The following is a 21,891-nucleotide window of genomic DNA, read 5'->3' as shown; positions in this document are numbered from 1 at the left end:
AATGTTTTATTGTCTTCATATTTCATAAGTTACATTCATTTTGAAAAAATAGCAAAGTGTCTTCAGATCTACTTTATATATATATATTAGGAATACTTTCATCAGCAAAGGTATACACAATCAAATGTAGAATTCTCTTATGGTTTATGAGTTTAGCACATCAGACAAATAAAGGGGTAGCATTTTCCCTTCTCCTTTTGTGTGCTTTGGCAATCCTGAATTAAAAAATGCTCATCTATATTACCATTAAAAATAAAGATACATTTCTGGCTTTAACTGAATTTGTATATTATGAAAATATTCAGAATGTAGAAGGAAAAAAATAAGGTTCTATGAAATATCAAATCATGTGTAATGCCTTTTTTATTTATGTTGATGAAGTGTTAAAAAAGCATACATTTTTGTACTTGAACTCCTCCCTGCAATCTTTGCTGAGACAGCTTGAATATACTAAATCCATGAGCTTTTGTACTTATTTATGAAGTTGTCAGGAAATGTATCCATCACATCACACAGTTTTATCTGAAATGATGGTATAGTTAATATAAGCCAGTTAGCCAGTAGTTTGTCCAATAGTGTGCACTCCACTTTTTCAAATGAATTTATTGACGTAAAGGATTTACAGCATATGAAATCACATATTTTCCATGAGTTAGATAGCATACATATGTACAGCTTTAGGTAGAGGATTCTAAATTAATATTTACAGTGTAAACATCAAATTTTATTATATAAGAAACAAAAGTATCACAATTTTCACTTCACGATATATTGGTTTTGGTTTGAATACTGAAGTTTTTTCTTTGAAATATTATGTGGAAATCAAAAAAAAAGTTTGTTCTTGTCATAGCTTTTACCAGATGTCCTTCAGAGGTTCTGAAAAACAAGCATAGATTGTTTTAAAATAATCCATTTTACAAGCAGTTGCAGCATCCTAAAATATAGAACAATAGTATATATCAGACCAAAAGCCAAAACACTCTAACACTGACTAGTGGGGTACAGGGCTCAGTAATGGAAGTAATGGCATTGATAGCAACACAATTATTTATGGAAAGCAATAAGCACTATGACTAACAGTGAGTGTTTGTACGATCAGTCACTCCAGAAGACTGCTATTGCATATGGTTCTACTACGCAAGAGAGACGGTATTGGAAGCAACTGTATCCTTGGAATGAGAGTTCAGATTCTCTCTCTTTGCAGTAAAGTTTTGCTTTTTACTAATAGAATAACTGACCACACTGGGTAAATTATTCCTTTTTTAGGGAAGTCTCTTGCACACTTACAGTCCCTTTATAAAAGAAGAAAGGAACAAACAGAAATTTCCAGGAACAGATTGAAATTCCTGTTGCTGGCAATACCATAAGAGCAAAGAGACACAGCTATGAATGAGGTGTATTGTCTCCACAAATTTTGAAACATTAGCAGCACAGTTAAATAGGAAATAGAAACTTATATGCTAATGTGAAAACAAGATTAAAAGGGTCTTAACCTAAGAACATAAGTGTCATACTGGGTCAGACAAATGGCCATCTAGTCCAGCATTCTGCCTCTGACAGTGGCAAGTAGTGGATGCTTTAGAGGAAGGGTACATGTATAGGGTGTGTCTAGTACAATCCTTGCCCTATTTGGTATCCACTATCTTTGGTTTACAGATGGGATATAAAAGGGTACATGCCTGTTTTATATACCAGCTATCCATGGACCTATCCTCCATAAGTATGTCCTCTTTGAAACTATCTTGTCCTACTTGCAAGAAAACAGTCTGAGATATGAATCAGCTGGTACATGTGTGTGTGTGTGTGTGTGTGTGCGTGTGTGTGTGTGTGTGTGTAATGTACGTGTACGTATGCCTCAGATCTCTTTGTTCTAGGGGTAGATCAGATTTTGATGAATGAGAAAAAGGCAAGGAAAAAAACGTTGATGGAATTCTGTTCTTTTAATTAAAAGAAATACCAGTGAACTTATTCTCATAGGACAGAATATTCCTCCTAATTAAAAAATGAGTCAATTTGAGTTTTATGTTTCAATGTAGATTTGAAACCAAAGTGAATCTGGTACACTACAAACAATGTCAAACTGTTCATTTAATTAGGAACTCAGGAAAACTAATCATGGAATCATTTAATTAATGTTATTAAAGTGGTTCTTATGCTGTGAGACATTCCCTATAGACATATGAAATGTCTCATGGAATGTGGCTCATGCCAAATGAGTGCATTTTCCAGAGAGGCCATGTTTCATGTAAGATTAATCGTATTTCAAGGGTAAGGGGGCTATTCCTGAATGTCAAGGGTAAAAATAAATTTGGACCTACCAATGGGAGGCGGTTCAGCAACTCATCTACAGAAACATCATCATAGTTTTCTGAAAAGGGTTCAAGCAGTTCTGCTTCATCATGAAGGTTGGCGGGGTTTAGCTCTTCTTGGCTGTTGCAGATCAGAAACATGGATTTTCACACACAGAAAAAAACTAACCAACACTAATAACAGTAATTTTGTTTCATTCCATTTTGATTTCAAATAAATTAGCATGTCACAGACTTCCAAAGATATCAGATATACTTAGAATTACAAATACTGATGTACATTTCAAATGTTGTGTATTGTGATTTATAAACTTACTGCTTGAGAGCAATTCCTATGCATATGATCTAGTCTTTTAGTATTTTCTTTACTAGGATGCTCGTTCTAAATAAAAACTTTCAGATACATCAGTAACATTTTTCTCTATTTTAAGAATACCAAATTTTGTGCATCATCTTTATTTTACAGTAATTTGACAGTGAAGTGTCTTCTAAATAAAGCCCTGTAAGAAAACATCACTAGCACCTGTCTGTATTTTAAGGGGAGTTAAAACCATTAATGTTAATTGTCTTTTATTTGTCTGTTGTTTAAACTATCTTTTTCTCTTATTACCTTCTTTTTCCAGTTAAAACTGAGTTTAAATATTTTTTCACAGCCATTTGCTTTCTAAAACGACTGTAGTTGTCAGTAAACACAGCATCAGAGTGGCGTTTTACAGGCATCTGTTCATCCAGGAGGTTGTTGCTTTTTAAACATAAAAGGAAATAGAAATTACTGCATGAATTCGATTTGAAAAGGTGAATATTTTAAAATAAAATATGCAAGTTTCTTCATGTTGTTTATCTAAATAACCATTCTCATTTCAATTATTGTTTACTGTTTCAAAACTCATGGAAACTCCATAATTTTATTTTCCTAAAAAAAAAAATTGTTTAAGTAAATAGCATCATCCCTAATTTCCAGTCCATACAACTGAAATACAGAACGTCCAGGTATTGCTAATCAGATGTTAAAAATCCACATAAACATAAATGCTTCTACCTAACATGTCTTACTAACCTAACTCGCTTTCCAATAAGTGATTCCAGATATTTTCTTGCAGAAAGTTGACCCAAGAGTTTGCTGTAGCCACTGGTGAAAAGTCCATCAGCATGTCGGGTATTTCTGAAATGGTTGAAAAAAGAAGTCCACAGTCAAAACAGTGCTCTTCATGTTAGATGTAACTGCATAGGAGAGGGCAGTATTTTAATTTTATAAGCATATTATTTTTTAAAGTTTTATTATTTTTTATATATTATATGAAAAACTTATTGTATTGAAATCCTTCAAGTTGGTCATTAGATGTTTTATTTTAGCCCATCTATGGACAGTCACAGTATTCCTGGCGGAATGGCCATATAATCAATAAAACATCTGCAGATGCCCCTACTGCTGATATTATGCATTATTTTTAGACTTCATTCTTTCTTTCACATATCTGAATCACTTGGAAAGTTTGTAGAGATAAGTTTGAGAAGAAGAGTTCCCAATGTTGGTGTCATTCAAGCAATGCATCATCATTTTCATTTAGGTCAGTAAAAATTCTCACCTATCCATAGCTCTGGATGCATCCAAATAATATTTGTCATGTTCAGGCAGAGTATTTTGCAAAATGTCAGTTTCAGCTTTTAATGAACCTTGGGGTTGATCAGGTTCATTTGCTCCATCAAATGGCATTCTGTTTCCCAGTCTATTGGAGAAGAAAATATAGCGAGTAATTGTAAATTGAGGATATTTAGTACTATCGGTGTCAATGCAATTTGCATGCAGGCTTGTGTGTGTCAAAACATATACACATCTCCCATGGATTTTAAAGTAGGCTGGACAAAATGGTAGAAATACTTTTAAGGGAACTATCCTGCACTGTATGATGACACAGAGCCTGCCATAACAGTTCTCTGCATCTTAACTTATATGATCCTTGACTATATATAATATGATATTTTTTTATGTTGTCGTTAAACAAAATTTAATAACACCAGACAATCAATGATAAGTCAAGGAATGACTGTAAATCTTTTAATGACAGCAATTGCAATGTGCAGTAGTATACGAATGATATAAATTATGAATGAAATTCCTCCCTGCACAATAGGACACTATAAGACCTATGCTCAACTTAGGTTCCATTAAAATTTAAATATATATATATTTAAATACAATTGTAGTGGTATCGAGACTTCTGTGCACATTCTCTGTGGAGAAAATGAAATTTTACCCTGGAGGAGTGCAACTTAAATATGGGAGGTAATCATATATCCAAATATTATTTTTGTTCTTTTTTGGTGGATTTTCTAATAAATTTTCACAACATCCCACTGATCATAATGAATTTTGTTTCATAATGTGCCTTAATAACTACTCTGTTCAAATCATATTCATATTCCAAATTTTCTCCCACAAACATTTTTTTCCTTAATGCTGACAACATTCCTCCCACAACAGAGGCATACAAGATCTCACATATTATTGAGGAGAGCGTAATTGCATTGCAGTGGTAGAATATTACTACTATATTCTATAGAAAGTGATAGTTTCCTGTTTCTATGAAAAACTACCATGTATCATGATGTAAAAATTCATGCGCAGGCTGAGGAAAGATTCATACTATTGTATTGGCTTATTCATTATGTATTAATTATACCTACTGAACTACTCACATGAGTAATTCATGTATGATTTAACTGCATTCAGCCGGCATTCATATACATATATTTCATAAAACAAGCAGAAGTATTTAGATGTGAAATAAGCACATTCAATTAAGAAATTTAAAAATTAATGTGTGAGCTCTGTTCCTGTGCTATATTTCTTTGTATCAATCCCTACATATTTCTCAGGTAAATAAGGAAATTCAAATTATTGCAATTGATTTAATCTAATCTGAAAAATAATAAACATTTAAACAATTCAATGAATGTAATAAGTTGGGTTTTTTTTAAATGGGAAATGGAGGGGAAATATACATAGGTGGAGATTTCCTCTGCCTACTGAGTATCCTAATTTGTTGCACTTTGAATACCTTTAATTTTGCTACATATCTGAAAAGAAGTACAGGAGCCAGTCCAGCTGTTTTGGTAGGGATGCTATCTAGAAGAGCTGAAACTTAATATTTTTGTTGGGCCAGTAGTCTCTACAAGAGCATACTTTAATCGGTGACTTTTTAAATATCCTACCATTTTTTTGTTTGCAGTAATCATTTCCAAAGAGTTGTTGGAGGGGAAATTTTTGCTATGACCTTAAAATAATTTGGAAATTAGTTAATCAACATCCACCAATGATGTGAGTACTGGTTGAAAAAAGGACCACATTATTTACTGGTGTTCTTGAGCAGCATATGAAGAAGGGTGTTGCCTTCCTTAAACTCCCTTTAACTTTTACACTAATTTCAAAAAAAAGTTGTTGTCCATATAATTTGTTCTAATGCTAAAAAGGTTTATCTTTATTGATGCTATTTCTACCACTGTTAGTGTATTCAATCATTATTAGTCACTTAATGTCATGTTGATTCAAGTCATAGGTACTGTCAAGTCTTAGACTGAGTTTAAACAACAAATACAGTAAAACAGATATGCTAATGATTGTAACTAGTAAGTTTGTTCCCGTTACTCATTTGCAAATTGATATGGTAAAGAAGCAAGATGCATTAACTAGAGGTTGCCTAAGCTAGAATAGAACTTACCTCATAGCTGAGAATGTCCCCAAAGGAGGTAATGTCAGTGCCCGTGAACAGAGAACGCTGAAGAGTGTAATGGACACAAGAAGCTGAGAGCTACTTCTATGTTCCATCTTTTTAGACCTGTGTTAGTGAATAGAAGACAGTAAAAACCTCCTATCACCACTGGTTTCCTATAAGAAATAAAGAGGACCATTTATGAGATACTTTTCTGGTTCTGTGAGGGATTTCATGAGTAAATTTCTACTATGGTGTATACTTTTTAACTCAGCTTTATTGTGCCAAAATACTAACCCTTAAATTTTGATGAAATCTCTCTTATTTCTCTGGCCTGAAACTCAGACTAACAAAACTGCTTTATTTCTGCCTTATAATTCCTGTTCTTAGATAAAGACAGAAGATAAAGAAGAGATGTTTTATTGAAAACCAGTAGCATTAGTGAAGAACATGGTGCCAACATAAATTTGTTTGATTCCACAGAATGATGAAGTGACCTTGTTAATTACTAACATGGCTCCTCTAGTTTTGTGCTCTGTTAGGAAAACATAGTACTGGATTACTTGACTTGTAGTGTAATAACCAAAAAGTATGATGACAATCAAATATTTTGACATAGAGTCAAAGGTTCTTAGGCTACAGTTTCTAAATACCACCACAGAAGAGAAGTTTCCTTCATTTCAAGCAAGATAACATCAAAAGGAAACAAGTAGGAAGTGGAGAATGTCATGAAAAGAAGCATTAAATGTTAATTTAAAAAGGGCATGCATTTTTTTTAGCTTGGAAATTGTCCTCAAGTGGACATTTTTTTAGAGTTCAATATCCCACCACTTCCCCCTTTACCCCTCTTTCATTCCAGAATAGAAAATAGCTGATTGAGTGAGAAAGAGAAATCGACTTGATTTAGATATCAGGGAAGTAGAGTAGGAAACAACTGACTTTAAAAGGGACCAAAGAAACCAAGCTGTGACCTTTGCAGGTAAGAGAGAAACCACTAACGTGCACCTGCCTGTAAGAGTATGGACAGACACGAAAGCAAGCCCAAGGTTCATTAAAATCTGAAACTGACAGTTTGCAAAATGCTCTGCCTGATCATAACTATCAACAAAATATTATACTTAGTTCTTTCTTTCACACATATTATTCATTCCTCACCCGGCAACAGAAAGTCAGCTAACTAGAGAAAGCACCCGGGAAAGGGAGAAGGACTGCGAGCAAGATGGTCAGAGAAGGAAGGAATGCCTAGGCACTGGTAGCATCCCCACTTACTAGGTGTTCAGAAAGTTTTTAGAGCCTAGATGGTTTGCATTTCTCTTAGCAAGTGGGGCTTCCCCTCCGCTGGAAGAAGAGTTTCAAAGGTTTTAAAGGAGGAAGGGAGAAAGCGAGTTTACTCACAGCGCAGGGAGCCCGTGCTCTGCCTCTGGGAAGCGGGGAACTCTCCAAGGTGCTGAATCCCTGGCGGCGGCGGAGCGGACTGTGGACAGCCTGGGTGCGTGGCCGGGGCTCCCGCTGCTCTGGAGGCCTCCAGCCCTTCTTCTGAGGCTGATGCCTGCCCTCCCCTTCAGCACGCTCTGGCCAGCCCATCCAACCGCCTCATTTTATAGGGTTTATACATAGGAGCACGTTTCTGCTTCAGAAACAGCGATCACGTTACTTGAGAGACGTCACTATTCCCAAGGGGATGAATGGAAATCCGTGATCGCTTTGTCCAGGACACTCGGAGAGTGGGGAGACGTTTATATTTAATTCATGGACAGCAGCGTCCCCTGTTTTCACGGATTTATATTAATGAGTGGTTTTTGCAGTGAGTAAGACTGGCTTGACAGGGGACTTCCGTTTCTTAAAACAGATGATGGCTTTGCACGTCCTGCCTTCGTTGAATTCAGGAGGGTTGCAAAGCAGAGGTGCGCAGCAGGAACGGGGAGCTGTTAACAGGGCAGGGGGACGAGGTGGGAGGAAGGGAGACAGCGATTGCTGACATTCCCCCCCCCCCCCCCCCCCGAATTTCTGGTTAATCAGAGATGCTTCCGTCCAGCTCTGTGTCACAGGGGGGTCCAAGTCACTGCTGTAAAAGTTTTGATGTAAACTAAAGGTCCCACTGAGCTTGCATAGAACTTGCATAGAGCTTGCATTGGTATTTGAAAGCAGTGCAGAGCCTTCAGGAGATGCTTCCACTTTTTTATGCTAAATCCCGTTATGTCTATGTGTAATATATATGGACACACACACACACACACACACACACACATATATATATACACTTTGGTTCCTGCTCCATAAAATGCACAACGGGATTTACAGTAAAAAAGTGAAAGCAGTGCACACACACACACACACACATCTGGTCACTTCTCACTGTTTAACTCGAAAGAATTAGGACCTGCCAAGCCTTTTTTTCCCAAGATCCTACTCTCACCCAGAAAGGAAGGAAGGAGAATATTTTTCATAGATAAATGTATTGAAGATCTATCTATCTATCTATCTATCTATCTATCTATCTATCTATCTATCTATCTATCTATCTATCTATCTATCTATGCTCTAGGCTACAGCTGTGAATCACCATGCTTCACAGAGCTAGGAAACGTCCTACAGCTGGGCAGGCTTCCCATGTAAACCTCAATGGAAGGTTTTCAAGCACTTTATATGGATTAAAAGGGACATGGTTTGGTTTGGTTTTGTTGTTTTTAAATTTTCAGTCTGCCAAGTGATCAAATTTCTGGGACAGTGAAATGTTTGCCATTAGCTTTCTTGTTTAAAATTGATTTGCTTACTCAGGCAAAGTCATCAGGGGGTTACAAGGTGTAAGAGAGGGCTGCTGTAAACACTAAATGCAGAGAAAGGTAAGATCCTAAGCACCCTGAATTGAGGACAGGTGGATTCCTAAAATAAAGCCTCTCTGCTCCATTTAACTGAAAGGGAAAGTGCTCAGCAATGGAAAAGGTCATCTTTGCCCCTCCGTTGAATCCACAGTACTAAGAATGGAGCTGCTGCCATGAAAAGTAGCTAAACCTTTAGTTTGATCAGAGTTCCCAACTTTTGCTGGAGCAGTTGACTTGCAGGGGGGGAAACAAAAAAACAGTATGGCAGATTGCAATGAGCAAGGGCAGTTTGTATGCAATACTAGTTTAAGATTTTCACAACTGGGGAAGTTTTCACATGTACTTGCTTTGCTTCTCTCATTTAAGATTTAAGTAACGAATTTCTCAAAAGAGCCACATCAAGACATTTGCAGTAGAAGATTGTTATCCAATTCTGCTTCAGCTTTCTTGGGCCTAGTCCTCCCCACCTCTGTCTACATCTAAAACAAGTATGCACTGTACCAAATCAGTGCAAGAGATTTCACCATTTCCTCTTATAATAAGTTTGTCATGCTTCTCCATTTCATGTATTACTAAGGTTGTACAGGCCCAACGGTGTATTATGTGATCCTTAATCACATCTTCTAATTCAATTGCATAAAAATTAAGTGAATTAAATTAAAAAATGCCTGGAAATTTGTTTCTCAGATGACAGCTGTGACTTAAACCAGAGTTCCTGCAGTGGCCTAATTCCAGGAAATTTTCCCCTTGTTGCTACATAACTGGAGGTCAGACAAGCAGTTCTGCTCTGGAATGGTAAGATGAGCATACATAACACTTTTCCACCTAAGTCTTCATACGTTTTTTCCTCCTCTTAACCACCACTCCCCAGTTTCAGCAAGTGGTGTGCTATCAGCTGGAGTTGGTAAGCTAAAAAAGACTTAAGAAAAGATGGTGCTGTAAATTATCATTGAAAGTAAAATAGAGGGTAAAATTTTAAAAGCAGTAACTGATTAACTAAAAGAAAGGAAGTTGATGTGCTGGATTGTGAATTTTCAAGGAAGATCCATCCAGTGTTGCCTAGCAATTTTGTACAAAGACATGGGAGTATAAAGGTTATGTTACACAGCTTCCTGGTCTTTGTCTAGCATATTCTCCGTGAAAAGAAAAATAAAGTTTTACAATTATTAGGTAGCAAAAGCATGCAACTTTGTTAGTTTCAGAAAAGCTCCAACTCAAGCTGTGTGGAGAGAGCGCCACCTAGATGCTAAAGCTCCTCACTGTGTGCTGCCTTAATGTAAAATTACTTGCCAGCGAAATCAGCATCAAAAGTGAATGTCCTTCCTCTCTTTTGTAAAGGATCCAGCTCAAAGATCACTTGGCTCTACAGGGAAGAGAAATACTTAGTCTAAATACAGAAAAAAAGTTTCTCATAAATTTGAGCAGAATATTGAGCAATGTTAGAAATCCTATCATTTAGGTCTTTTTCCCCAGACAAGCCTGAGCAAGGTTTGAAATTTGGCTTGTCTGGAAATGACCTCACCATCTCTCTGTGTGCAACTAAATCTATACTTTGAATTAGAATGGCTGGCTATTTTGGGGGGTAGGAGGTTAGGAATTTCCTAGTTTATTGGTTACATTTAATTTTTTTAAATAAGAAACTTTTTGCCTGATACAGCTATTTCATATGTATAAAATGTGGTGAAACTACCAACCTAAAAATCTTACATTTTGTAGAAGTCACCTTCCATTTTTTTTTCCGACGCAGGGCAGAATCATCCCTGAATAAACCATCCCAGCCAAGTGTCTGGCTTATCTTCTCCTCAAAACTTCCAAGGATGGAAATTATACAATTTCTCTAGGTAGTCTGTTCCAATGTTTGACCACCCTCACTGTCAGAAGGTTCTTCCTAATCTCCAGCCTGTTTTTTTATGGGGATGATGGATGGACAAGAAAATAAAAAGGCGGGGAATACGTTTAGTAAGAAAAACAGTGCCATATCCTAGTCTTGATAAAAAGAACAAAAAAGAAAGAGAAAGATTTCAGGGCTTCCATATTACCTAAGAGAAAAAACACTTTTCCTGGTCATAAGCCCTATTTCAGGAAGTAGTCCTGGTGTATAGTGCCCTCAATGAGTGTGTTCACACATACTAAATTGACTTAAAATAAGGCAATTTAGCTAACTTGGCTTAAGTAAAGCCATGTCAGAGCATACACACATACAGCTCCTTGACATAGTGGCAGCCATCTCATAAGCTAAGTTGACTTAACTATTACAACTCAAGATAATACACCTCAAAGGTATATTATCTTGGGCTGTATGTAAGTCAACACTGTTCCACATATGTGTGTACGCTCTGACAGTTAAGTCAATCTATAAAAGTTAAGCTGGCTTTTAACTGTCAAAAAGTTAGTACATTGGGTATGTACCTAATGTGCTGTTCTCTCTTACTAATGGGAGGCCACGGTCCAATGGATGAGTTTGACCCCCTGACCTATACCATTAATCACAGTATAGGAATTGTTTGTGTATGCCTAAACCCTTTGGTACTTAGCATGTAGGGCAAAGGGCATGTGGAAACAAGTGTGTAGTCAACTGTCCATTAGGGGTGTGCAAAGCAGGCCCTATTCGATTTAGATTCGGATTTGGCCCGAATCTGGGACAATGATTCAATTCATTGAATTGGATCATTGTTCCTGATTCAATTTGGTTGAATCTGAAAAGATTCAAAGCTGATTTGGAGAATCGGTGATTTGGACATAGACACAGCTTTAAATGTTTTTTCTACATACCTCTAGGTACCAGCACAGCTCATGAATGCTGCAATACTGGGGTGGATGGAGTGTCCCACAGGAGCACAGGGGCACCACATGCTCAGTGGCAAACCCGGAAGTGAACCAGAAGTACTTATGGTCCACTTCCAGGTCCACCAGGAGCGCACTGGGGGGCCTCCCCACACCCCCTCCTGGGCTCAGATATTGGCTGCAGGGGAACCCCGGGTGCCCCCCCAGATCCAGTAGGCACCAGTCGCTGAGCTGGGCGGTGGGAGGGTCACCTACGCACTACCCAGCAGATCCAGAAGTGGGCCAGATGTGCTTCCGGTTCACTTCCGGGTCTGCTGCCAAGTGTGCTGGGGAGCCTCCCCTGCTTCTGTGGGATGCTCCATGCGCCCCAGCACTGCAGCATTCACAAGCCACCTCCTACTTAGAGGTATGTAGAAAAAACATTTAAAGCTGTGTCTATGTCCGGATCGCCGAATCTTTCCAAATCTCTCCAAATCGATTTGGAGGGTTCCAATTTGATTAGGAGAGATTAAAGGGTCCTCTGATTCAATCCAGATTCAGAGATTTGGCCACCAAATTGGGCCAAATCTCTGCCAAATCAAATCAGGGACTGAAGCTTTGCACAGCCCTACTGTCTGTCATTCCTATCAAAACAAACAAATAAAACTTGTATTTCCATCCCCACAGGTCTCATCCAAAGGCTTATTCTGACCTACTTGCTAACACTTCCAAACCCCATTTTCTACTATTGGATAATCCTTTTTCTCCTAGCCAGCAACTTCTTGAACTACCCAACAACTTTCACTACTTAATACTTCAGTCTAACTACTTAGAATGATTTCTAAAACCTCAACAGCCAGTAGTAGAGCAGTAGTACTGCTCTCATCATAAAGATGGAACTTTTTTTCCTGGTCTGATGGGCAACACCAATTAATGCCTGATTTGCCCACTATTTGAGGGCTGTAAATGTCAACCTACAGCAAAAGAGAAAAATATATCTTTGGTGCTCTTTAAAGCAATATTGCCATCAGAATAAGTATGTATTTCCTCCTCGTTCAGCTGCTCCACCATTCTTCCATCTAAAATCATTTCAATTTACCTCAAAAATATATGACTTCAACATGCTAAATTGTTTAGTATCAATTATTTGTTTTCCTCTGATGCAAAGCACAGGCTTTGTCATCTTATGAAAATGTTAAGGCTTTCTAAGCAAGTGAAGTTATACCTCTCTATGAAATATTCCACTTCTTGTATGAAGAACCTATGAGACTTAGGTTCACTTTAAGACTTTTTAAGATCTACCAACATGCATAAGTTTAGCAGCAAATGTTCAGAAATAGCTTCAAACTACCATCCCTACATTTCTCTATGCTGTGGCTCTTTTTCAGCTCCCTAACTCAGTAAAAGGGCAAAACCTGAAGAATCTCCTTTATTCCCTACTCATTATAAAATAAATATCACAGTACCATTCAGAGTCCTTTTCACTATTCACAGCTCAGGAAGGAGAGGGAAATGGTAGCAGCTGCTATGCATACAAGTATTTTCAGACCAGGTTTACCCTCCTGCTCCTTTTCTGTGCTGAATGAAAGAAAGGTGTACCAGAGAATTTGGTTCATTTGCTCATTGATGTCTCGCAACACAAAACCTTGAATGTGGGAGTGTGAATTTTGTGCAAGAAAACTACCTGATTTACATGTATAATTTTCCTGGCACATAAGCCTCCTTTACATGCAGTCAATATATTTCTGTATTCCTAGTAAGTGCCCTTATTATGGCAGTGTCTAGAACCTAGTAAGAGCAGGTATATCCTCTTATAAGTGTATAAAGGTTCACACTGGATGGGTATGAGGGATTGTGTCCAACTCCATCATAGGATGGCTATCTAAACTGACCACATTTGAATTCTAGTTTCAAGAATAATCAGAATAATTTTGAAATGAAGTCTGAATGAATGTAGATCATGTGAAGGTGGCTCAAAAAAATAAACTGGGGGGGGCAGGGAGCAGTAAAGAAGCTGAATGAGAGAAGTTATATAAAATAAAGCATGTAAGAGAAAAGATGAAAACTGAGAATCTGAAACTTCTGAGCCTTTACATGAAACTTCTTGGTCCAGAGGAGGAGGATTTTAATTGTAGGAATTGTAAGCATGACAGGAAAAGCTGGTGACACCTACATCACACAGAGACATAAGCAAGGAAGATGGATCAATCCTCACGTTCAGCTTTGCACTGACTGAGTTAATGCTGAGAGCATTAACTTCATGAGGAAATACTCCCAGTTAGGACCCTGGGAGCAATTCACTCTATGCATTTCATTATCTATGAGGGAATCCCATGAAACACATGGGGAAACATATATATATATATATATATATATATATATAATCAACATTACAGAAGCACCAGCTGTGTTGTGCTCACTAAGCAGCACTAAGCAACAGTTTAAAAGCGATAGTGGAAATTAATTAAAAGATATTTCAGTTTCAAGTGACTACAACTGTTGTTTTCATGTAAAGACTGCTGAAGGTAATGTGTTGGTGAAATTGTCTATGAGGTAGTCTAATTCTAATATATGTTAATTTGGTTGAGAAAATTCATATATGTATTTACCCTTCTTAAAGAAAGTAGAATATATCAAACTATTCCTTTATCCCATTAATACATCTAATTTGAACTTATTCTTTTACTATTAATATTATATTAGTATGTTTGTACAATGTGCATGGACAAAAGTTCTAAGAAATGGTACCATTTAGTTTTAATCTGCAAGTCATTGAAAGAAACAATAAACACCTACATCTTTTGTAACTGGCTTCTTGGCTCATTATCCTTTTTTGTCCCAGGTAAAGCATTAGGAATGTTTGAACATGGTACTGCAATCAATATATTCCACTTTATTCACTTCACATAAATAAATCCAGTCCTAATTGGATTCTAAAAGATTTTCGAGACAACAAAAAGAGAAAAGAAAGGGTAGATTTAGTTACAAATATAAAAAAAAAGAGAAAGTAAGAGACACACCAGGAATAATGACAATGATTGCATATGTATCTTTATACTTTCTGGGGTTTTTTTAAATCAAAGGTACAAAAGAATGACAAGGTGCATTTATATGAGATGCTTAATTTCACATTAGCTTAGTGTGACAGCTGAAATTATGTCTGTGTGATAAAGGTGCTTGCTGAAGTCTCTATGAAGATTATATCAAGTGTTTTTCTGTATTTGTTTAGATATTAAGCTATATGTTGTTGCTAAAAGCCTAATTAAAGTTTAAGATGTAGTGAGGCCTTGTATAAAGTAAGGCCTAGTAAATTTAGCAAAGCCTTGAAGTAGTAAGGCACTGTGGCATAGTTAAAATTACCTTATCAAAGAAATGCAAGGCTTGTACTGCTAATTGGTCAGTCTAAGGACAGTTGAAGTAAAAGGAATCTGAGTGGTCGTTCATTATCAGTATCATTCAGAAGCTATAAATGACCTGGAATATTTGGAAACCATTCAGAAGGAAGAGACAGCTCTGTAAAAGAATTAGTTAGCTGTTGCCTGGATCAGTGGGCCCATGGACCCCGAGGAGCCCAAGGACTGCATTCCAGGGTCCTTCCCGGTACCCCTTTGGACAGTGTCATTCAGGGATGCCTGACTTCGCTGAACTTTGTGGAAAGAGAAGCTTGCTGTGTATCAGGCATCAGAGGGGACTGACGATAAGTTGCCGACACTAATTGCTTTTGTCTGTCATTGTTTGTTTTGTTACTACGCATAGTTGTGTTTTTGTTAGGTCAATAAATCTCTCTTACCTTTCTACCCTGACCATACTCTCAATCCCGAACCCTCCGCAGGCGGCTGGGACAGCATAGTTTACTGTAAAGTAAGCATGTGTGTCTACACACACATATGCTTATTATACAGTAAACCTCCCTAATCCTGAGTAAATTTGCTACCTGAAAATGCAAGTACCAAATTTACTCAATATTAGTAATGGCGCAGTAGTGCTCATGTAGATACCTGACTGGGAGCAAAATCTGCTCCCAGTCAGCCATCCACCATGGGGTGGGAGATAGCTCCCTGCCTCCTGTAGCTGCCTGCTGCCGGGTCAGGCTCCGACACAGGATCACAGATGGGGACTATGTCCTCCTGCCCTGGCAGCAGGGGGCTCCCAGCCCCCCACATCACTATCAGGATCAGGGAGTGGGGGGCTGGGAGAGCCTTATCTCCCAGTACCTGCCCCATGGTCATGGAGCTGGCACTGGAAGCTCCCTGCTGGCAGAAGCAGAGGATCCTGTTCCCCACCCATCACCCCCCACTCATGGAGCTGGGTGGAGAACAAGCTCCCCAACCTGTTCTGATCTTTTCAAGTCCCCTGCCCCTGACTGGGGAGCCAAGGCCAGGAGCTCCCTGCTGCTGGGGCAGGGGGACATTGTCACCACCCCACCAGAAGGTAGCCTGGTGCTCCCTGCCAGCCCCTGGACTAGCACCCAGGGGGAGCCTTGAGCTCTCCCCAGTGGTGTCAGGGGACCATTGCAGGGCTGCAGGAAACTTGGTCCAAAGAGCAGCAAATCTGCTCCCTAATCCCTACATGTGTACACACCTGCCTGAAAGTACTTACTGCAGAGTAGTTTACACCAGAATAAATTTAGGCCAGATCAAATGCATGAGAAGACATGCCCATAGAGTCCTTAATATAACTAATAAAATCATCAGTATTCAAAGAATACACAATCAATGAAGTGTTTCTACTTACATGAGCTACTAATTTTGAAAATGTATTAATTATGGTTTAGTGAGCCAAAGCCCTAAATCTTGGACATCTTCAAACCTTGAAAAAGTCCATATGCTAATTGTATCAAAACTGTGATCTGAACAGAACTGATCAACATCTGAATTATGTTCCTTCAGGACTTTGATCAGTGATTCAGTTACACTGGTACGTTAGAAGTTGTGTCCATGACATCCTTTTCTCCCATGATATAGCTAAATATAGCTATAGTTTATATGTTGGAGGCACTGGGTCCCTGGATGATAGAAAAGCAAAAGAAATGCAAGCAAATGCAAAGGGATTCATGGGCACAGAGAACTCAGTAGCAGACCTCAAGTGCCCTCCCCTTAATCCCCTCCAAAGAACAAAGCTGGAGAGGGAGGTTCCTAACTGCTCCATTTTACTAGAAGCAGGACCTGAAAAGGGCAAAGCTCATGACACAGTCTACTCCTTCCAGCAAACTGGAATTATGTAAAGAAGACAGTTACTGCTACTTTACCTTAGGAGACAACCACTAAGCACTTAGCATCAGAGAAAAACTCTGCCAGACAAAAGGTGTGTCAGTAACCAGACAAAAGCTGACATAGGCATCAGATAAGGGTATGTGGAGCAAAAAACTTGGATTTACAGGAAATGAAATAAAAATAAACTGTAATAAACTCAGTATTTTTATTCCTCCCATAAGTTATAATCACAGAGACCACTGCATATGAGTTCATGCTGAAGAACAGAACATTTACATTGTGCTTGCTGGTTACGTTGATGGACTTTTCTGGTTTTATAGTCCAACAAAACAGAGATGAGTTTAAAGGCCAGGTTCTCACCATTGCTCAAAAATGGGTTCCCATTTAATAAACCACTTGGGGACCTTCCCTTCTTCAGGAGAGTTTCCCTGATTTCTTGCACTCCTAGTTGCTTCTGGGGATTCATGATGCTGTTTTGAGTCATTGGCCCAAATATGATTACTTCAGTACTCATATGTGCACGGGAATTGATCAGGTATGACAGAGCCATCTTTGTGCCAGAGCTAGAATCATTCAACTTCTCTTTCCTTCATTCAGCTTCCCTCAGTTAATTCAGGACTCCCTGGAACCTTTTCTGTAAAACTGATGTCCAGGAGTAACCTCATTCCACTCCTTCCAATCATGGTAGACCTTTAGCAGAGAGAAGCTTAGGGAAGCTCCACAAACCCTTTTCTCCTGCCAGTGCTCACTTCACTGGACTTCCTCTTATGGCTTGAGATCATGTGACATTCAGAAGAAACCAGGTACAAGGAAACATCTAAAGGGACGACATCACCTCTAATGAGGTTTCTTAATCTTATTTCAAATACTAGAGTAAAAAAATGGTCAGGCAGGACACTGATTATTCACTGAGGGTCCAATCATGAGTCTTCTTAGTGTTTGTCTACATTGCAGAAGTAGCGGGACCAAGGGACCAGAATATACTCCATGTGCTCATGCCCATTAGTGTGCTCCAAATCCAAAAGCCCTAGCCAGGTTACTCCAAGCTCATTCCCACCAGTCACTTTCAGGCATACCAGAGTTCAAGTCATAAGAACAGGTGCAAAAGGATAAGCCAAGAGTAATCTCACCACACTAAACTTCTGGGTTTAGAGTGTGCCTCAGGTTGTGAGTGGGTGTAGAGTGCCTAAGCTCTTAAGTGGCAGGACTTGCTGTGGTTGGGGTATAGAAAAATTCTTACATATTCACGCAAGAGTTTTAAGGGATATAATGATATGTTTTAAGTCCCTTAAAGACAATAGGGTGCACATCTAAACAAGAAGGCAGAGGTTGGTTCAAGGCAGAGATGGCCAACCTGCAGCACACATGCTGCAAATGTTATGGGAAACCTTGGTGTGTGGCATGCAGATGAGGGAAGGGACCAGCAGCACAGATAGGACTGGAAGTAGAGCAGCAGATCAGGCAGGGGTAGGGGATCAGAATGGCACTCAGGGAGGATATGGGTCTAATTGTGGTATGCCTACTAAAAAAAATGGCCCCCACCGGTTTAAGAAATTAGACAGATATACATGAGTACTTCCAATGAAGTCAATAACTGAGGTAATCTAAACCCTGGCAGTTGTCAACAGGACTGTTCATACTGTTAAAGTAAGCATTTGTCTATATGTTTTGCATGGCCTGGGCCGCCTTGTACAGTTTTCAACACCAGCTACATCAACTGCATAGTTAAATCCCACCAATTGAGAGTCCATCCCCAAAGCAGTAACATTTAAAGAAGCATGCTGCTTTTTTTCTTTGGTGCTGGTTTCTGTTCTACATCAGAACCTGAAATGAGAATGGATGTTGCCATCCAGATGTAAATTAACAATATCTGAACATCTAACCTTGAAAATTCCTCCATCATTGATGATTTAGTCTCTGGAGTACGCTGACAAGCAAAAAAGTATTTGTAGTCTGTTTTCAGATCTTTTGTAATGCACTACATTGGAAGTAACAATTTAAATCAACTGGCAGTTCAATGTCATCCAGGAGTTCTGCAGGAAGAAGAGCAACCTATTTATACTTCTTGTGATCCTAGTAAATACATTTAAATGTACTTGATGACATCAAGGACTATGACCTGTGTAATATTGGCACTTCATCAGTAAATTTATCAAACACTATGTGGCCCTTGTGAATTGAACATAGGGTTATTTTAGATTAGGCTTAGGTATATAATGCCCTAATGGCTTACATCTTTGTCACTCTGCTCTAAGACTTGACACAAATGCGTGAACACCAAAAAAAAAAAAAATAAATAAATAAATTGAAATACAAAAGAGAGAATGCAAGGTAGAAGGAGAAAAAATATTTAAGAGAAAGAATAACATAAAATATTATTTAACCCTTTAAGGAAAGAAATAAAATGTTTATATATTTCATTTTTTCATTGTCATACCATCATGACATGTAGCTTCCCAGACAAAAGGGTGGGATTTTGTCACTTGATTTGTTCTTAATTAGCACTTTCACCCACATAAGGGGTCTCTTTGGAACTTCCAGGGAACATCTACATGTGCAATTAATGCAGAGCAATAAACTCCAGCATTTAGTGCACCAGAGTTTATTGCTCATGGGTATGCCATTTGAACATGCACTCAGGACTGTCGCATGTTGAGCCAGGGTGAAGCAGACCCAACTGGCAGGCAGCCTGAGGGGTTAGGCTGCCAGCCCAGGGCTGCTCCAACCCAACTCAACATGCTGCGGAGGGGCTGGCTGGGGCAAGAGGGTATTCCAAGATGCTGGTCAGCAGGCACCCCAATACTGAAGCACCCTTGCGCCTCAGCCAGCTATGCCAGTGTCTACATATGTGCTGCTGCAGATTTAAAAACTCCACAGCAGGATGGTACTTGTATTTACAAGTATTTACAAGTACTATCCTTCTATGAAATCAATTCATTTACTCCAGCTTAATAAATCTGCACATGTAGGGCGTGTCCACACGAGCCTCTTGCCCCACCTCAAACCCATTTGATGCGGGGCAACAGGTATGTGTGGGAACAAAAAAATGTTCCCCGCACTGCAAGTTTGGCAACCGGAGCTCTGGCTGCCAGAGCGTCTCTATGGTAGGCCCTCGCCCTGGTGCTAAAACACACGGCTGGCCAGGGCTCATGTTTCAGCACCAGGGCTCCGGTGCCGGGGAGTAAGGGGTCAGGGGGGCTGGAGGAGAGGGGAGGGGACTATGGGGGGACCCCCGATGGCCCCGCCCACTTCCCCAGCCCCCGATCCCCATCAGCCCCCCCGAGGCCCCTGACCCCTGCTGGGGCCGGCTCCTCCCCCTGCCAACCCCCCTGATGCCCCCGACCACTGCTGGGGCTGGCCCCTTCCCCTGCCAGCCCCCCCCCCCCGAGGCCCCTGACCCCTGTTGGGGCCAGCCCCTCCCCTCGCCATCCCCCCTGATGCCCCTGACCACTATTGGGGCTGGCCCCTCCCCCTGCCAGCCTGCCCCCCCCATGGCCCCTGACCCCTATCAGGGCCAGCCCCTCCCCTTGCCAGCCCTCCTGAGGCCCCTGACCCCTGCCCTGGCCAGCCCCATCCCTCCAAGCCCCCCAAGCTATCATAGGATGAGATTATATGTTACAATTAGGCCATGTTAAGAGCGCTTAACATTTGAATGATTGTACATTAAGGCTCGTTAACAAGTGCTAAGTGCCCTTGAGGCATCTTAAAGTTATGCCAATTTGGACAAAGAACATGTTTGAGCTGTGCTGCCTAGTTCCAGTCCTGTTAGCTTCTGGGTGCCCACCTGATATCAGATCACCAACTTGTGGTCCTCCAGTATGTCAGGTGAACTACGTGAACTAGCTACTATCTAGTGCTCTACAGCCCTGGACTGGCAGCTGGGCACAGCCAGGCAGTAGGTGGGTGGGAAGGGAGGGGAAAGGGGTGAAGTAGAGGAAGTTGGGGAGGGCAAAGGAAAGCTGCCATGGAGAAGGGGGAAGGAGGGGCTGGAGTGGAGGGGGAAGAGGACAGGAGGAGTGAGTTGGCCAGGAGCTAATGGGCTGCTACTCCCTTTGTCCCACCAAATTTCCCCATATCCCCAAAGTATCCTTTCCACCCTCAAATTACCCCCCTGACACTCCAATCCCCCCATCATCCAAATTGTTGCCCAACCACTCCTGTCACCCATTCCTCCCCTCAATCACCTCCACATTCCTTCAAATTGTCCCCCCAATTATCTTCTCTGCCCCATCATCCTATCCCCAGATCACTGTTCTGCCACTCTGAACAGCCCAAAAACAGCAGACACACTGGTGGGAGGGTTTCCCCTCCCTGCCTGCTCCCAGGTTCCCTGTAGACTATACCACCCTGTAGACTACACACCTGGATCTAGCCTCCACACCAGGCCCCATAACTGAATGGGACAGGGGGAGAGGGCAAGGGGGGAGGCATGGCAAGAAGCTGCTTGGCAGCTGTGGGGCCCAGCAAGGGCTGGATCCAGGAAATCTGCCCCCACTCTTTTGCTGCCATGTCCACCACTTTTGGAGTGATGAGGGTCTTAGGGTGACAATCTGGGGCTGGAGGAGGTAATCATGGGGGTAAGGGCAATCCAAGTGGTGCAGGTGGGCCCCTTCCCCCACCCATTCCCTCCCACCTTATTCAGCCTACACTGTAGCTAGGAAGCCAGTGAGTAGGACACTCACTTATAGCCCCTAGACATGGTGAGTAGGGTCACCAGTCCTCTAGCTGCAGGTCTGGACAGTGTGTGTTAAAGAGGGTATTAATACTTAACATGTGACTAATCACTAGCACATGCTACTTTAAACACTAACTAACATCCCTTAGACTAAAAATCCACTTACACAGCTATAAAATTGTCAATTAGGCACACAAAAGGTAATATAATGCCACCTAGAAAGTCTGACAGAGCGGAACCACAGAAACTGTTGGGACTAAAACATGGAGGTTCCTTGATAAAGGGTCTTGTCCCTCTGCTCAGGGTTGGACCAGTCACCACATTAGGGATCAGGAAGGAATTTGACCTGATGGTCAGGTTGATATGGACTCTGGAAGTTTTGCCTTCCTCCATGGCAGT

At 40.3% G+C, this 21,891-nt stretch overlaps 1 protein-coding gene across 1 annotated transcript; it reads right to left on the bottom strand.

Annotated features, from left to right (window-relative positions):
• Nucleotides 1-583: 583 nt before the first annotated feature.
• Nucleotides 584-7,580, bottom strand: VIP (vasoactive intestinal peptide). Its single transcript, XM_006265239.2, has 7 exons — nt 7,415-7,580; nt 6,029-6,145; nt 3,896-4,036; nt 3,367-3,471; nt 2,920-3,051; nt 2,319-2,430; nt 584-876 (listed from the first exon to the last, which is right to left on the bottom strand). Exons 2-7 carry the CDS (start codon nt 6,133-6,135, stop codon nt 868-870), a joined length of 606 nt encoding a protein of 201 aa, XP_006265301.1. The 5' UTR covers nt 6,136-6,145; nt 7,415-7,580; the 3' UTR covers nt 584-867.
• Between the last annotated feature and the right edge of the window lie 14,311 nt (nt 7,581-21,891).

This window comes from Alligator mississippiensis, chromosome 1 (genome assembly GCF_030867095.1).
Source record: "Alligator mississippiensis isolate rAllMis1 chromosome 1, rAllMis1, whole genome shotgun sequence".
Taxonomy (NCBI): Eukaryota; Metazoa; Chordata; order Crocodylia; family Alligatoridae; genus Alligator; species Alligator mississippiensis.
Note: the sequence above shows the minus strand (reverse complement) of the source record. Positions and strands in the feature narration are given on the sequence as shown.

Coding starts and splice junctions, on each gene's coding strand:
- VIP (XM_006265239.2), bottom strand. CDS start 6,135: ATGGAACATAGAAGTAGCTCTCAGCTTCTTGTGTCCATTACACTCTTC. Junction 3,052..3,366: donor CTTATTGGAAAGCGAGTTAG/GTTAGTAAGACA, acceptor ATGTTTAAAAAG/CAACAACCTCCTGGATGAAC. Junction 2,431..2,919: donor GTTTTAACTGGAAAAAGAAG/GTAATAAGAGAA, acceptor GATCTGCAACAG/CCAAGAAGAGCTAAACCCCG.